This window comes from Danio rerio, chromosome 17 (assembly GCF_052040795.2).
Source record: "Danio rerio strain M-AB ecotype USA chromosome 17, GRCz13ab, whole genome shotgun sequence".
In the NCBI taxonomy this organism is placed as follows: domain Eukaryota; kingdom Metazoa; phylum Chordata; class Actinopteri; order Cypriniformes; family Danionidae; genus Danio; species Danio rerio.
In genome coordinates this window covers 9,291,684-9,310,690 of record NC_141037.1, presented here as the reverse complement: position 1 = coordinate 9,310,690, position 19,007 = coordinate 9,291,684, and the positions used below count along the sequence as shown (strand labels likewise).

The following is a 19,007-nucleotide window of genomic DNA, read 5'->3' as shown; positions in this document are numbered from 1 at the left end:
ACAGAAGAAAAAAGAAGAAGAAAAAGGTGAAGCGGATTGAAGTTCCCTCTGAAGATCTGCCTCCATCTTCAGGATCTTCCAGAAGAAGGAGACCTCTTCCCAAACTCGGCCAAGCCAACGGTGCGTTTGAAGGTGAAGGATTGAACTTACGGGATCTGGTCTGACGCTTATGATGGAATTACAGACATAGAAACTCAATTACGTCTTTCTGATGATTTATTTTTATAGTTGGCCTTATTTTTAAAAAGTCTATTTTGTAATTGGATACGTTTGTAATGTATAGTTTTAGATTAGTTTTGTACAGTTTTTTTTGTTTTGTTTTGTACATATTTTATGTTTATACGTTTCATTTAAAGTAAGTTAAGATTACAAATGTAACGGCAACAACTCCAGCGGTGGAGTTATCTAATAATACTAAATAATTTTTCCACATGGGAATGAACCTTTTTATTTATTTAGCACAAGGGTTAATGACAACTGACAATATATATATTTATACAAAACAGTTCTGTTTGTATTCTTTCACAACATTTACAGCATGGGTCTCAAACTCAATTCCTTGAGGGCCGCATCTCTGCACAGTTTTGCTCCAACCCTAATCAAACACAGCTCATCCAACATATCAAGCTGTTCAAGACAACCAGACCAGGGGTGCCCAAACTCAGTCCTGGAGGGCCGGTTTGCTTCATATTTAAGTTCCAACCCCAATTAAACACACTTGAACCAGCTAATCAAGTTCTTTCTAGGTATACTGGAAACTTCGAGGCAACGTGTTGAAGGAAGTTGGAGCTAAACTATGCAGGATCGAGTCTGGACACCCCTGTTCTAAACACAAGTAGTCTTGAATACATTGATTAGTTGGATGAGCTGTGTTTGATTACGTTTGGAGCAAAACTATGAAGAGCTGCGGCCCTCCAGGAATTGAGTTTAAGACCTATGATTTAGTGTTTTGAGCTAAAGGATCTCACTAAGAAAATGTGTTAAATGTATTTTCTAAACCTGTACATGTGTAGAAATGGTGGTAAATCTGTTAAATCAGGTTTAATGAGGTCAGCCACACACAAACTAGGGCTAGACGGGTAATCTGTGTTAAGTAACAAAAATCCCATTCTTTCACTAGTCCATTAGATTTCATATATAATCTATTGTACTTTGCTCAGACGCACTGCATAAGAGGTAATGAATTATTATATACACAAGGAACTCTTGATGCTTTATAAATGTATACCCATATAACTCTAAATAATATTTTTTCATAATAACTGATTCACTCTTTGCCTGAAATGTATGAAATGCTACTACTGTTAAGAGCAGTATTTGATCATCCAAACAGCATTTAATATGAATAAAGCAAATTAAACAACTAACCCTTGTTGAGCAGGATTGTCTAGTGATAGAATATGTATATTACTATCTATTTTTCTACAGATTGGGTAAATCACCAGGCTCATCTCAGCTCTGGTGTAAACAGATAAAGATTCAGCTTTTATACATATCGTTTCAGCTCTGAGTGCAATCTGCTTACAGGACTTTCATCATATACTGCGTAAAAAGTCCATCTCATAATAAAACATGAGATGCTTTTGGTTGAATTGACCTTCATGTTTGTCATCTTCCACATCACCTGTGTTTAGCAGCAATATGATGAAGTGTGTTCTTCTGTTTAAAAGCTTGCGCTGGATTATTTCAGCTGATGTCTGCTCTGAGATCATCTGTCTTGGGGAGAAGAGGAGATTTTTCTCCTGAAATTTCATTCTGGTTGGCGTTTTTAGACCTGAAACAAACAAACAAAAAAATAAATTAGCATTTAAAGCAATGATAAATAAAATAAAACAGATTTACTATAGCTAATTGCCAAGGCATTTTTTTTTCTTTTTTTAAATCTAATTGATGTAAACCAGAAATCCAGATTGCACCAGACAAATACTGGGAAATGTCTCTAGACTAATGGCATTTCATGCCGTTCAGCCTTGTAATCTTGAAATGCGAGCAAAATCACCTGTTTTGTCATCACTTAAGACATTACTCTAGAGAATAATTCAAATGCCATGGCGCATTTGCTATGTACATGGCAGACTTTGTAAGTGGAAAAACTGAACTAGTGCGAAAACAGTTAAAGACCATCTGCAGCGCAAGGATAAAGAATGAGCCTCCTCCAATCGGCCTCTTTGCTTTCTCTTTCTCTAATTTGTGGATAAGGAAACGTTTTTTACACATAAAGACATTCATTAGCCTACATGATTAATTTAGTTTGTTAAGCGCAAAGATTTGTTCAGTTCTAAATTCAGTTCTAATTTCCAGCAAATGAATAAATGAACAATAATAATGAAGTGTGATCAAACAACAGAGTTATATCCAAACACACGTCCTATTCTTATGCTCCATATGGTCCTAAAGCTGACAGTTGGACACATCTAAGCTTGTTTAAATCAGGGGTGTCAAACTTAATTCCTGGAGGGCCGAAGCCCTGCACAGTTTAGTTCCAACCCTGCTCCAACACACTTACCTGTAGGTTTCAAACAAGCCTAAAGGACTCAATTAGTTTGATCAGGTGTGTTTAATTAGGGTTGAAACTAAACTGTGCAGAGCTGCGGCCCTTTTGGAACTGAGTTTGACACCTGTGTTTTAAATAAAACAAATATAAATATGCACATAATACTACTACTACTACTAATAATAACATTATACCGAAGCAAATTGCCATGAATAAACTGAAAAAGTCCCCCGAGATGGAGGAAGTGGTTTTTATATTTATGTAGAAATATTTTTGAAAATATTTTAAATATTTTTGAAATATTTAAATCCTTTAATTCTTTTTCATTTTTAAAGATACGTGTGTATTGCTGTACATCCTATGTGTATTAAGCAATGTGCAAGCTTTTAAGATGCATGGACTTTAGACCTGCTTTTAGCTTTTCAGTCTATTTTAGTTCCTCAAAATAACAACACACCAACAATGCGCCTTAACACACGTCTTTTCTAGAGCAGCACACCCATGAGTTCACAAAGTGGTACAATGAATTTACTATTTAAACAACATGGCACAAAACTAGAAAATTGAGGTTGCTTTAGTCTGCAAATAGCAACAACTGGCAGCAAACACGTCTTTCACCTCATTGTGCCAGGTGTATGATAGGGCCCACTGTGTTTGATTTTCTTATTTATACACACAATTATGCCATAAAACTGTTGTATAAACACAATATCACACTAGAGGCAGAGCGATATGGCTGGATATCAGAACTAGTGGGAGGCATGCATTGGCTTAAGGCCGTAGACCGAGTGCCTTAGTGCCCCAGCAGTGCCGATATACAGCCATATCGCATATATATATATATATATATATATATATCCACAGTTGAAGTCAGAATTATTAGTTATAATTATTAGTAATTATTAGTCTTTTTAAATATTTCCCAAATTATGTTTAACAGAGCAAGGAAATTTTCACAGTATGTCTGATAATATTTTTCCTTCTGGAGAAAGTCTTATTTGTTTTATTTCGGCTAGAATCAAAGCAGTTTTTAATTTTTTAAACACCATTTTAAGGTCAAAATTATTAGCCTCTTTAAACTATATATTTTTTCCGATAGTCTACAGAACAAACCATCGTTATACAATAACTTGCCTAATTACCCTAACCTGCCTAGTTAACCTAATTAACCCAGTTAAGCCTTTAAATGTGACTTTAAGCTGTATAGAAGTGCCTTGAAAAATATCTAGTCAAATATAATTTACTGTCATCATGGCAAAGATAAAATAAATCAGTTATTAGAAATCAGTTATTAAAACTATTATGATTAGAAATGTGTTGAAAAATCTGCTCTGCTCTCAGTTAAACAAAAATTGAGGAAAAAATAATCAGGGGGTGAACAATTCAGGGGGGCTAATAATTTTGACTTCAATACTATATACACACACACACACACACACACACACACACACACACACACACACACACACACACACACACACACACACACACACACACACACACACACACACACACACACACACACAACGTGCAAAAACATTCTATGGTCATACAATCATAAAAGTATTTTAGTGATTAAGTAAAACTACACTTACTTTTTTTGTATGTCCTCTATTGTGAAATATATTACTTGTAGTAAAGCCTAAAGTCAAAGAAAACACAAGCCAACAAATGAACATTCATCAACAAAAAAATCATTCATATGATATTTATGTATTATAAAATGAATTTTTATTTGCACAAGACTTGTTCTTACAGCAAGAAAAGCGAGTGCGCCTTGAACCCCTGCACTCCATTCAAAGTTCAGTGCTTCTGTGATGTATCCTCCAATAGTCGGCCCGAAAAACATCCTTAAATATGAAAGTGATTAATGAGTGATGATTATATCAATATTTTTAAACAAATGAATTCAATACACACCCAGCAGACCAAACTGCAGAAAACAGTCCTGACACCAATCCAAGCGTACTCAAGCTCTCCTCAAAGCCATATTCACTGCAACAAAACATGTTTTTAATATATATATAACAGCTCTGTATTGTTGTATATATCACTTTAAGGGTTAACTGCACTTATTCAAACCATTCCAGGAATCTAGAGTAACATAGCTGAGAATTAAAGTCATAATAACCTCTTAAATGGCTTAACGTAAAAATAAGGCAGCACAGACTAGATGTGTTTGTGTGGATTTGTATGATGGTGTATTTGCCTCACTGTGCACAAGCGATCATCTCAGCGAAAGTGGGGATGCAGGTCATACACAGAGAAAAGCCCACAATCACCAGCATGAGGACGGTGAGCCAGAGCTGACTGAAAAAAACAAACATTACTGAGGCATTTGTGCTTTAACAAAACCTAAAAAAAAATTAATTCTGAGGGATTAAAGGGATAGTTCCCCCAAAAATGAAAATAATTTACTCATACACTCCCGGCCACTTTATAAGGTACACCTGTCCAACTGTGTTAGCACAAATTTCTAATTAGCCAATCACATGGCAGCAACTCAATGCATTTAGGCATGTAGACATGGTCAAGACGATCTGCTGCAGTTCAAACCAAGGATCAGAATGGGAAAGAAAGGTGATTTGGTGCCAGTCGGGCTGGTCAGAGTATTTCAGAAACTGCTGTTCTACTGGGATTTTCACGCACAACCATTTCTAGAGTTTACAGAGAATGTTCAGAAAACGAGAAAATATCCAGTGAGCGGCAGTTCTGTGGGCGCAAATGCCTTGTTGATGACAGAGGTCAGAGGAGAATGGCCAGACAGGTTTCAGCTGATAGGAAGGCAACAGTAACTCAAATAAGCACTCGTTACAACTGAGGTCTGCAGAAGAGCATCTCTGAACACACAACATGTCCAACCTTGAGGCAGATGGGCTACAGCAGCAGAAGACCACACCTGGTGCCACTCCTGTCAGCTAAGAACAAGAAACTGAGGCTACAATTCACACAGCCTCACCAAAATTGGACAAAAGAAGATTAGAAAAGCGTTGCCTGATTAGTCTCGAGTTCTGCGATGACATTCGGATGGTAGAGTCAGAATTGGGCATCAACGACATAAAAGCATGGATCCATCCTTCCTTGTATTACCGGTTTAGGCTGGTGGTGGTGGTGTAATGGTGTGGGGGATATTGTCTTGGCACACTTTGGGTCCTTTAGGATCAATTCAGCATTGCGTCAACGCCACAGCCCACCCGAGTATTGTTGCTGACCATGTGAATCCCTTTATGACCACAGTGTACCCATCTTCTGACGGCTAATTCCAGCAGGATAACGCACCATGTCATAAAGTGCAAATCATCTCAGACTGGTTTCTTGAACATGACAATGAGTTCACTGTATTCAAATGGCCTCCACAGTCACCAGAGCTCAATCCAATAAAGCAGCTTTGGGATGTGGTGGAACAGTAGATTTGCACCAACAAATCTGCTGCAACTGCTTGATGCTACCATGCCAATATGGACCAAAATCACTAAGGAATATTTCCATTACCTTGTTGAATATATGCCATAGAGGATTAAGGCAGTTCTGAAGGCAAAAGGGGGTCCAAGCGTATACTAGTAAGGTGTACCTAATAACTAATAAAGTGGCTGGTGGGTGTATCAAGCTTCTTTTTTCTGTTATAGAATATATATATATATATATATATATATATATATATATATATATATATATATATATATATATATAAATAATTTAAAATATAGTATGAAATAATATAGAACACAACAAATACACTGAAAAATGTTGGAAAACAGTAACCACTGACTTCCTACTATGAATATCAATGGCTGCTTTTCCCTCCTTGTATATTACAGAATATATGGGGGTGGAGGGCTGTAGGGGGGTGGGGGGGTCATATGACTCTAAAGGAGTCACATTATGCTTTTTATACTTTTAGAGTCCTTTAGGGCATAATGTTGAGGCTTGAGCATGAACGACATCCGCAAAGTTTAAAGCAGGTCATTCCTGCAGGAGTTAAACACTATATGCATAACTCGGGTTCAGAACTAGTGTGCTAAGTGTGTGCAAACACAAGGAATTTTTTTTGTGTTTTTTCAGGAGCTCAGGATACATACATGCATATCAACAAAAGAACACACAATGACATTTCAATGAGTTTAAAATAAGGTAAACAACAAACAATCTGAAGTTATATACTGTATATAAACAAATAGTTTATGTGTAATATGAGCACTGTTGAATTTTTTTTGACTGCAAATAAAAAAATTATATAAATGTATTTACAATTAAGTGGCTTTATTAGTTACAAAAACCACAAACAGTAAGTGTTTATGACCATAAGAAAACAGATAGTAACTGATATGCTAACTGTTTAAGTTGGAGATGTCCTGAGGACACAAAATATATATTTTTATGCCTTTCCAAATGCATACATTGTACTCCTAAAATTAACAAAAAATCCCCAATTTAAATAATTCCCACTTAATGAGGTTAAATCTGGTGGTGTTTGTATTAGTGTCATTTTTGTAATGTCCAAAAGACGCTGTTTTACAGATCTAAATTACTGAAACACATGCAATTCAAATCAATGTTCGAATCAAATTCGAATGTTATTTGCCACATACAGAGTCATACACAGCATGATGTGCAGTGAAAAGCTTACACAACCACTCGTGATCTTAAAACAATAACAACTATTACAAAACAATATTAACAATAGAATCTAAATGATAGAGAAATAAAAGTTGTACGGTAAAAATAAGAGCAAATATCAAATATTGAAAGACTTTTAATATAGAGTACAGTTGAAGTCAGAATTATTAATCACCCTAAATCATTAGCCTCCCTGTTTATTATTTCCCCAATTTCTGTTCTAATGAGAGATTTTTTAACACATTTCTAATCATAATAGTTTTAATAACTCATTTATAATAACTGATGTATTTTATCTTTGCCATGATGACAGTAAATAATATTTGACTAGATATTTTTCAAGACACTTCTATACAGCTTAAAGTGACTTTTAAAGGCTTAACTAGGTTAATTAGGTTAACTTTGCAGGTTAGGGTAATTAGGCAATTAGGTAATTATTGTATAACGATGGTTTGTTCTGAAGATTATCAAAAAAAATTACAGCTTAAAGGCCAATAATTTTATCCTTAAAATGGGTTTTAAAAAATGTAAAACTGCTTTTATTCTAGCCGAAATAAAACAACTAAGACTTTCTCCAGAAGAAAAAATATTATCAGATATAAGCTGCGTCTTAAATTGCACACTATGCACTCATGCACTATGTACTTACACACTCAACAGCATAGTACATGTATGTAGTGTTGTACCAAACGGCACACTAATGTTTTTTTTACTAAGTGGAAATTCAAACCGTTTCCCTCATGACGTTTGATAGAGTTGATAGAGTGCACGCAACGTTTCTGAAGACTCACTTGTTTGCGGGCATTATGATTCCCGCAAATGCATAGAGACTCCTGGAACTTCCAGGAGACTTGGGATGTCTGAATATCACGTTTAAAAACTGTAGTGAGACGCGATCCAGCGGTACATCCTTGATAAACTGTCCGACGTGCACTGCTCTCTGTCTCTGGAGCTCAGAGGAGCGCATGACAGTGTGTGGCTGTGTGTGTGTGTGTGGTCACGTGATGTTCGTTTTCAGCAGACTGAAGGCTGTTCAGAAATGCTAGGTACGTATTAGTGTAAACGGGGCCTGAGTGTGTATTTTTTCGCGAGCGGGTTTGCGACGGGGGTGGGGCAGAGAATTGGCGATGCTGGCTCAGGCTCGGCCCAACCCTAGTGGGCACTGCATAATGTTAAGTGGCTTTCACACTGGATACAGAAAGTTCTGCCATCCAAATGCATTGGAGCATAGGGTCAACTAGCTTGTTGACGTGCCATGGTTAAAATTCAGAATAGCTCAATATTCCAGTCATGTACCACTATAGTTATTCATGCATGAACCACACATGCTCACCGGAAAAAATTAAAGTCCACTAAAATAACACACTAAAAGGGACAGATCTATGAATTATACTTGTTGCTGCTGCTTGCAATAGTGCTACTGGTATGAAAATGCTAGTAAAATGACGCCTCTCGACTCCACATTTGCAGTCAATACAATTTTACTGTCAATAAAAAGTTTTAAATTTCAACGCTCCAACTTGACTTTCTGTCAATATCTACACTGTTCTATCAAAATAAAGGCAGAAATAGCTTGATAAAAAAACATGATATGACCTATCACATTCAGAATATTGCTAAGTAATGCTTTACCTTCTTATTTGGAAAAAAGGAAGTGGGCCGAGGAAGCAGAAGCTCACGGCTGTGGCCATTCCTCCAATCACCATCATCCACTTCCTAAATGACTGAACAGAGAATATTTTTTTTTTTTTACAGCTGGGAGCTGTAAAAAAAACTTTGAATCTATTTAATAAACATGAGCACTGCATATTTTAAAATCAAAATATGCTGGTGTTTTAATATGAATGTATCTTTTAAAAAACTGACTTGTTTCAGAGAAGTTTTACGTTATTTTCTTTCAGAATTTTCTATCATGGCTGATACAGAACCATTTGAGAGCTCAGGGCTGGCAGAGAGTCAAACTGCATTTACAATCCGCCTGTCTTCTGTGTTATTTCGGACTAACACAAAATTCAACTTAAAATATATATAATATGTTATATAAATGTCACCACAGATAGAGTGCAAGTCTTTGGGAAACACTGACTGCACAGATGATATTTTCTCAAAACATTACATTTGAATTACACTTATATTTAACAAACATCGATTTAAAATTATTAGCAAAACTTGTCATATAAAATCTAACATGTTCAAAAATAAAGAAAATTAGATGGTCACACAAATAGATAGATAGATAGATAGATAGATAGATAGATAGATAGATAGATAGATAGATAGATAGATAGATAGATAGATAGATAGATAGATAGATAGATAGATAGATAGATAGATAGATAGAACAAATGAGAGAATGGTAGACATAACAATAGAACAAACGATAGAACGATAGAGTGATAGAGAGGATGATAGAACAGTAACTAGATCAACAGATAAAACGATAGAACCAACGATAGAACCGTAAAACAGAACAATAGAAGGATAGATAGGATGATAGAACGGTAGATAGAACTGTAAATGGAACAATAAAACACGATAGATAAAATGGTAAAGTGAACAGTAGAATGATAGACAGGATGATAGTATATAGATAGAATGGAACGACAGAATGAACGATAGATAAAACAATAGAACAGTTGATTGAACAATAGATAGAACAATAAAACAAACAATAGATAAAAGTATAGAATGGTATATAGAACAACAGAATGTTAGATAGGATGATAGAGCAGAAGCTAGATGGAACAATAGAACAAATGATAAAACGAAAGATTGATAGAATGGTAGATAGAAGAATAGAATGATAGAACAATAGAACGAACGAATGATTGATAGAATAGATTTAATGTAGAATGGATGGAGAGATAGATAATTATTGTTGACTTACAGGATATTTATCACTGATCACACCAAAGATAGGTGACGCCGCCCCGTACGGCAGAGAGAGTCCAATCATGAGGAGCCCCACTGAACCAGCGCTGAGCTTCAGCTGTTCACACAAAGATTTTGGAGCAAAACTATTTGAATATTTTTCCTGGTTGAGTTTATATAATAATGCATAAATAAAACATATGAACCTTTTCAATGGCAAATATAGACAGAGTTGCATCCAGGAACCCAAGTCCTGAACTCATTGTGAACACCACAAAGCAGATGAGGAGGATCTTTATTCTGGTACAGAGTCTGAGGAAAGAATTCTGGGAAGGAACAGCATCTATATAAGAATGAGACAAACAGACACATTTATCTCTATGGCTGGAGGACAGATAATAATATAAATAGACACATGGCAATCACAATCTAATGACAAAACTTAAATAGATTGTTCCCCCAAAAAACGAAAATGACCTCATCATTTATTTTTCCACATGTGCTTTTAAACCATTATGACCCAGCAAACTTTTTTTGGTTTTTAAAAGAAATCTAATAGATGTCTAAAAGATAAAACAAGACATCTAAGAAATAGAAATAGGCTAATATATATCTAAGAAAAGGCCAAAACTAGACTAGTCATCAAACACAAAAAAAATGAACTACATATGTGAAATCTGTCTAATCTGTATGTGATGACTAGTCTAGTTTTGGTTTATTCTTAGATGTCTATTAGATTTCCATTGACAGCCCAAATTTATCCTTGCTTCAGCCAAGCGATCTACATTTAGATGTCTATTAGATGTCTAAACACAAAATTACTTGGTGGGAAGAAGATATTTTAAAGTATGTGGGTTGCTGGCACCCACTGAGCAGGGAAAACATACTATAGAATACAACATTCTTCAAAATATCTTATTTTGCATTCAAGATAAGAAAGAAACTCAAATAGATTTTGAACAAGTGTGAGTAAATGATTTTTAAAATTTTCATTTTTGGATGAACTACCCCTATATAATCTAACTTAATATCCCTATAATATTATAACTATACTTCAAAACTGGAATTTATGAACAACAGAACTAATAATTCATATACATATATATATATATATATATATATATATATATATATATATATATATATATATATATATATATATATATATATATATTATTAACGTTACTATTTTTAAAAAAAAGTACATTATAGCTAAATCATTTGATTGTTTGATATACCGGCAACATTTCAACTATTAAACAATTAAAATGTTTGCTAGATTTTTCCTACCCTATCTAGCTATGTTCGTTCACGTTAAAAATAAACGAATAACTGATTCTTTTTAAAAAAACATCTCCTATTCATGACTGTTTGATGATGATGTGCTGATTTAGATGCACCATATATGCTAAATGCAATAGGCTTAAAATGCAATTATGAAAACAACAACTAATATTACACCACTATGAAATCCAAACTAGGTGCGGCACAGTGGCTAAGTGTTCAGCACTGTCGCCTCCCAGCAAAGTCGCAGGTTCAAGTCTTGTCAGTGACCATCTAATAGACATCTAAAAAAAAAGCCATTAAGTCATCAAACACAAAAAATAAACAACTACATATGTGAAATCTGTCTAATCTTTATGTGATGACTAGTCTAGTTTTGGTCTATTTTTAGATGTCTATTAGATTTTCACTGACAGCTCAAATTTAGCCTTGCTTTAGCCAAGCCATCTACATATAGATGTCTATTAGACGTCTAAACACAAAATTGCTTGGTGGGGAGTTTCTTTCTGCTGTTGAACACAAAAGAAGATATTTTGAAGAATGTGAGTTGCTTGCACCCACTGAGTAGGAAAAAAAAATACTGTGGAAATCAATAATACCAGCATACTTCAAAATATGTTATTTTGCATTCAAGATAAGAAAGAAACTCGAATAGGTTTTGAGTAAATGATGACAGAATTTTAATTTTTGGACGTATTATCTCTATATAATGTAACTTAATACCCCTATAATAATATTATAAGTATAATTTATGGCACTAATAATGGCACTGATGAGCTTTTTCACTACACATTGAATGTGATATGAGAATGTCCTCATTGTATATCATCAAAATCGGAATTTATGAACTTATAATTCATATATATTAACTTTACTAAGTGTTTGAAAAAGTACATTATAGCTAAATCATTTGATTGTTTGACATACCAGTAACATTTTGACCATTAAACGATTAAAATGTTTGCTAGATTTTTCCTACCCTATCTAGCTATGTTTGTTCATGTTAAAAATAAATGAATAACTGATTCATAAAAAAAACATCTCTTATTTGTGATTTTGTTTGATGATGTGCGTCATGTGACTCCTATTTTGCACTTCAGATCTTCCATTAAGGGCGCATAGTGCACATTAATAAGTTTTCATGGTGTGAAAGTTTCAGTCCACTTGAAGAATTCTTTTGAGACAGCACTTAAAATGGCTAAGTCAGTGCACTGACTACTGAACAAGGGTGCTAATTGAGACACACCCTACATGCTAAATGCAATAGACTTAAAATGCAATTATGAAAACAATGTAGGTTTCCTCCTGGTGCTCCGGTTTCCCCCACAGTCCAAAGACATGCGGTACAGGTGAATTGGATGAACTAAATTGGCCATAGTGTCAGTGTGAATGTGAGCGTATGGGTGTTTCCCAGTACTGGGTTGCAGCCTGGAAGGGCATCCGCTGCGTAAAACATCTGCTGGAATAGTTGCCAGTTCATTCCACTGTGGCGACCTCTGATAAATCAGAGAAGGGAAATGAATGAATGAATGAAATCCACACTAACCAAAGCTTGGCAAAATCCACATATTTAGAGGAACTGTGGCAAACAGAAGACATCCTGTGAAAACGAATGGGATTTCATATCCGAACGCCTGATACAGCCAACCACCCAATGGAGGCCCCAGAATCAGGCCAAGTCCTGTAAAAATCTCCATAAAGCCCTGTGAAAACACAACATCACATTACATCCATCCAACATTTTACAAAACATTACATTTTTACAATATACATAATAGCAGTGTTTCTCAACCACATTTCTAGATGACCACCAGCTCTCCTTCACCAAACACACCTGATTCAGATCATCAGCTCAATGGCAGAGACTGAAAGACCTGTAATGGGTGTGACAGACAAAGAAGGCATCGAAAAGATGCAGTGTTGGTGGTCCTCCAGGAACGTGGTTGAGAAACACTGCACTATAACATCTTTTATGTCAGTATTTGAATCAATTGGTTCAAGAATCTGGTCTTTCTATACCCCGCCGTTCCTACTTTGCTTTGATTGGTCAGATTGGCCAAATCTGTTGTGACTGGAAAACAAATTACAATATTTGATCTGGAGGCTTCTTCGGCACTTCTAAACATGGTAATATGAACAATAATGATGATGATTGTGAAATTTTGCAATATCAGTTAGATCCAGGTCTTCAATTAAGTGCATTGCCAGTACACAAAATGCCAAAATAAATTTATCCACACCTACAATTACAGTGTTTGAGAGTCAATGCAGACATTGATTGGACAGCCAATGAAGGCCATACACTTGTGTTATGCAAATATGCTATAAACCTATGAATGCTCGTGCAAGGGGTGAGGGAGGAATTACTGACGAATTGTTCCAGACATTTTCAGATCGTCTTTTTCTTTTGGAAAACTCCATTTAATGAGCACTTCAATCTTTGAAACTTTACTTACTTACCTCCAGGGCCGTTTATATATCGAAGTTGATATTTAGCCACACCATGTTGGTGTTTCCTAACATCTAATTTTTATGAGGTGGGTCATTAGCCCAATGCTCAACCCCCAACCCAGAGAACCAGGACATACACACATACACACTACGGACAATTTAGCTTATCCAATTCACCTATAGCGCATGTCTTTGGTCAGTGGGGGAAACTGTAGCACCCAGAGGAAACCCGCGTGAACACAGAGAGAACATGCAAACTCCAGAGTCCGGGGCTCAAACCAGCGACCTTCTTGCTGTGAGCCAACAGTGATACCCACTACGCCACAGTGCCACCCCTTTGAAATTTTACAAACCTTTTATAGTATTTCACACAATATGAAAAGTAAAATCTGAATGAGCACTTTGCTAAGATTTTAGCACTAATGGAAGTATTAATACTGGAATGCATCAGTAGTACGGCTGGACAATATATAGTTTTAGTATCGCAATACATCGCGAGATATGCAAATTTGAGTCTAAAAAATAGTTGACCAGGAGCTACAGAATTGTGTTTAATTACTGTATTACTTACAATTTTTGTCTTGGTTCTAGTGCAAATATGTACATTTCAAAGCGAAAACAAGATAATTTTACTTCTTATAAGAAAAAAACTCTTAATTTTGACATATTTCTTCTAAAGATGAAAACAAAACAATATTTTTTACTTGATCCAAGAATTATTATTTTTTTTGATATTTGGACTAGAAACGAGACAAAACAAAGTAGGAAAAACATTTTTGAATTGTGATTAAATTTCTGTACCTGAATACTGGAAGACTCCCCGGAAAACCATCAAATAGTGCATCTTATGAAACTGTATTCATTTCACAATATTTACCGCAGAAAAATCTCAGATTTTTTCCAATATCGTGCAGCCCTAACTAGGCATTGGCAGGTATAAGATTCTGACGATATAATAACCTTGGACAAAATATCACGGTTTCACGGTATTGTGATTACTGCTGTAAAATATATTATTTTTAAATGTCTGGGTAAAAAACAAAAACTTTTTTTCCCTTTAAACACAATATATTTTATTTTAAGAAACTTTAAAAATATTTTGGAACAGTAAACATGTCAGGTCAAATGAATTATTGACTTTTGATTTCTTCATTAGGTTCCAAAACACAAATTTCATTACATTTTAAAAAACATATTGGAAATGTTTTCTGCTGAAGATACTGTTGTCTTAAAAAACTTAAAACAAAACGTAAAAAAAAAACTACATATATTGTAGGAACGGTATAGCAGAAAATTTTGGCAGTTTTAAAAACTTTACTTTTTCAAACCGAGGTAAACATTAAAAACTGTTATTGTGCCATGTCTAGCCCTAACCAGTAGGACTTGTTTTGGCCAAATCCAAAAAAAACCTTTTGACCGATTCCAGCACTGATATTGGTGAATTCAATTGCATACAGCACAAGCTATTTTTTTCCTGCAAAAAATAAATTTGAATGAATAAGGATTGAATTTGCTATTTTGTACATATCAACTCAGGCCTGATATTTTGTACAGATTATATTTAGTTTTAATAGTATTATATTAGTAGTAAGGCTGCACAATATATCACTTCACCATCGATATCGAAATGTGTGTGTACGCAATAGTCACATCGCAGAATATGCAATGTTGAGTTTAAATTGAACAGCAAAACAATTAAGAATACATGATATTTTTGGAGTCATTGCAAAATATAACCATAACAGAGTGAACCGTTATCATCGGCACACTGTAAAATATTATATGATCAATTAGTCCTGACAGCTTATGTTTTTAGGTTATTGTAACTTATTAAACCAAGTTAATCATGTTCTAACTTAATTTAAGTTATGCAAGCTGTTTTAAGTCAGTTTAACAAAATAGAAGTTCAATGGACTCATTAGGTTAATTTGATTCAGCTTAAAAATTTAAGGCAACCAGGATTTTTCTTAAATTGCATGTGTTTTAAAGACATCTGAAGAGAGTTTAAAGCATTCAGCCACAAAAAAGTATATTTGTAACTTTAATGAAGAATAATTTTACTGAATTAATAATACAACAAAGACAGTGTTATTTTACATTTCACTATTTAATTTCTGTCCCTAAATACTGTTTGACTTTCAGGAAAAGCATAAAGCACTGTTTATTTTACTTTTTTCTTTGCTCTATTGTTATTTTTCTTGCTTGCAATTTGTTTTTGTTTTTATATACGCGATTCACATCCTTACAAAAATCAATCAATCAATCAATCAATCTAAATAAATGATTTATTTCCAAATAAAGCTATTTACAAGCTATCTGGTGAAATTGTATTCATATCACAGAAAAACTAAACACATCGCAAAATCCAATTTTTCCAATATCGTGCGGCCCTAATTTGTGGTTATATTTTCATATATTTAATTTTTTTGATCTGAGGAAAAACGTTGGATTGTTCAAAATATGTGCAACTCATTGTCTCCAAATTTTGTTCCTCGCTACTGTTGCCAATGGCTTGCTCGGTTTGGGACTTGTGGAGCTGCACATCGATGGATTTGCTCTTCAGTGTTTGTACTTTTAGCGGTGAAAATTAAACCACACTGAACTGAACTAAACTGAATTTCAACTCTGAAAACTGGACTGACGTGGTTTCAATTTACTATAATCTCCTACGTTAAGTTGCTTTGACAAAATCTACATGGTAAAAGTGTTATAGAAATAAAGATGAACTGAATTGAATTAATAAACCATCTATATCTGCCCTTTTCACATTATTAGACATAGCTTAAAAATCAGCCAACAAATATCAGCAGCCGATAAATTTGAGCATCTCTTGTTGTTAAAACTCAATCACAGTGCATTTGCCTCAACCGTGAGAAACTAAATATCCAGACAGACTGAATAACTGAATCTAAAGACGATTATCTTGAGAGACAGCACATCTTTTGTGATGTGTAATAGGCTTTCCTTTGTCAGCTTACTCCAAAACAGCATTACTGCATTGAAAAACAACAACTGACCACAGCTCACCAAAACAGTTGCTATGTTGTCGGGGAAAATCTTTGCTGAAACAGCAAAAGATGATGTAATGGCGGCGGAAAATCCAACTGCATTGATGGAGCGTGTGATAAAACAAAGAGCAATGAATACTGTCCCGTCAGACACTCTGTCAAGAAACCTGCAAAACAAATGATTTCATTATTGATGAAATACTAAAACATCTGTCTCATAAGTTTAATAGTCACCAATATTTCTCATCCATGGTCTCATTTAGGGCTGCACAATATATCATTTCAGCATCGATATCGCAATGTGTGCATTCACAATAATCACATCGCCGTATCTACAATGTAGAGTTGGGATTAATATTGTTGATCAGCAATGTGTACAGTGTTTACATTTTACATTACATTAGCAAGATTATTTCAATCAGAGTTAATATATTTTTTCCCCAAATAGAGCTATTCAAGTCATCTGCCAGAATTGTATTGATATCTCAATAAAAATCGCAGCAAAATAAAATATAGCAATGTCAGATTTTTTCAATATCGTGCAGCCCTAGTCTCATCCACCAAAAATAAACTTGTATTAACATTTAGCTATAATTTAGCACATAAATGACCCTAGAAGCTAATAGACAACACAAATATACTAACCCGAAGAGTACAGTACACCCACTCGACAAGAAAAGCCCTGCCACAATCATAAACTTGGCTCCTATCTGGACAATCTGAAACAGAGGTCAAGTGTTGATAGAGCGTACAATAAATTTCGAAAAGCTGAGCATTTTTATCTTCTCAAATAATGATTAACTTACATATTTACCAAGTATCAAAGAGCCCACCAAAGTGCATAATGCATAAATGCCGAATATTAAACCAATCATAGCTTGACTGACACCTTTCTTCTTTGCCTAGAAAAATAAAGTAATATCATCATATGAAAATGCAAGAATATTTCACTCTAATAGCAGACTTTAAAGGTTTAAGAACTTTGAACAGACTAATGCATTTACTGACAAAGTAGTATAGCCAAACTAAATATCATACATTTACCTCATTTGGGAAAAATGGTCCCAGAATGGAATAGCAAATCATTGAACCGAAGTTTATGGAGGCCATTGCAATAACTGTCAGTATTTGTTGTCTGGACATTTTAGCGCCTGTAGTCTGTGATGGCGAAGAATCACCTACATGAAGTCCACGTACATTCGTTGGTCAGTAAACAGTGTAAACTGCTCGAGTGTAAGGTTACTTAGTGAGGTAAAGTTGGTTATATATTACCACATTCGTTCAGTTTCAAGTTTCGACACAGTCCCTATATTGTTTATCACGCTAACGTTACTATGGATATTCGTTTTGAACTTCCATGTAAACATGACTTTAAAACTTTAACTTAGCGCTATTTAATTGACTGAGAATGTTGTATTTTAATAGTCATTGGCTGCTAATATGATTTGGCTATTTAAAATGAGCAAACAATACTTTTCTGAATTATATTATTAAGGAAAAAGTATGAATGTGCCAATATAAAACCAACTATAAGTTACCTCCAATACATTATATGTTATCACAGGCAAACTCACCAAAAGATTTTAAGAGCCAAAAAGCGGTTAATGATAAAAAAGACAGCAACAACATTGAAATAAATGTATTTACATACCTCTGTCTTCATGATTTTCCATTGTCGCCGTGTAAACTCTTACCGCGTGTTCAAACTGTCAGCTGGGAAACTCAACCGTGATGTTCGAATCTCAAAAGAATCATTCTTATGAACTGATTCATTACAATGATTCAACCGAACCGACTCTCTCACTCATTTGTTTTTCGGGAATAAAATTGCCAGTTGTGAGGTGAGAAACATTGTTTACAAATATTAGAAACAACTGACAGCATCCTTTATCAAAAACACACAGAATAGGGTTTTATTTTGAAAGAGGTTAAGTTTTGTCAAGTATTCATGTTGAAGATAAAACAGTGTTTTTAAGGCGAATTATTCTTCCATTTTGACGCGTAAAAATAAACATAATAATAAACATAATAATAAAAGCAATAATGGGATAATATCTTAAATTAATCGGTTTTTTATTCTTTTGTTCCATACAAGTCCAAAATGATGCGGACAATTAGTGAGTCGTTTAGTGATTCGGTTCATTAATACGAACGAGTTCGCTAACATAAGTGAGATTCTATTTCCACATTTCTACCACATTTAGGGCGTCATCTAGAGGTCAGTGCTAGATTATGTGCAAAATCGCATTCTTATTAAATAATTTCAGCCATTAAATAACTTT

At 34.6% G+C, this 19,007-nt stretch overlaps 2 protein-coding genes across 3 annotated transcripts in view; one reads left to right on the top strand and one right to left on the bottom strand.

Moving 5' to 3' along the window:
- The window catches only part of ahi1 (Abelson helper integration site 1), a 38,016-nt gene extending 37,584 nt beyond the window's left edge, over positions 1–432 (top strand). The window contains 1 exon segment of the mRNA NM_001319989.1: positions 5–432. Within this exon segment, the coding sequence (NP_001306918.1) occupies positions 5–164 (160 nt within the window). The 3' untranslated portion in view covers positions 165–432.
- slc18b1 (solute carrier family 18 member B1) lies at positions 423–18,458 on the bottom strand. 2 transcript variants are annotated; one of them, XM_087289011.1, is made up of 14 exons: positions 18,377–18,458; positions 17,770–17,903; positions 17,532–17,627; positions 17,371–17,444; positions 16,745–16,892; positions 12,813–12,969; positions 10,189–10,325; positions 9,999–10,100; positions 8,744–8,835; positions 4,709–4,804; positions 4,415–4,489; positions 4,251–4,344; positions 4,090–4,136; positions 423–1,774 (listed from the first exon to the last, which is right to left on the bottom strand). In XM_087289011.1, the coding sequence occupies exons 1-14, from the start codon at positions 18,396–18,398 to the stop codon at positions 1,687–1,689; spliced, it is 1,362 nt and encodes a 453-aa protein (XP_087145137.1). In that variant the 5' UTR covers positions 18,399–18,458; the 3' UTR covers positions 423–1,686.
- Positions 18,459–19,007: the final 549 nt, after the last annotated feature.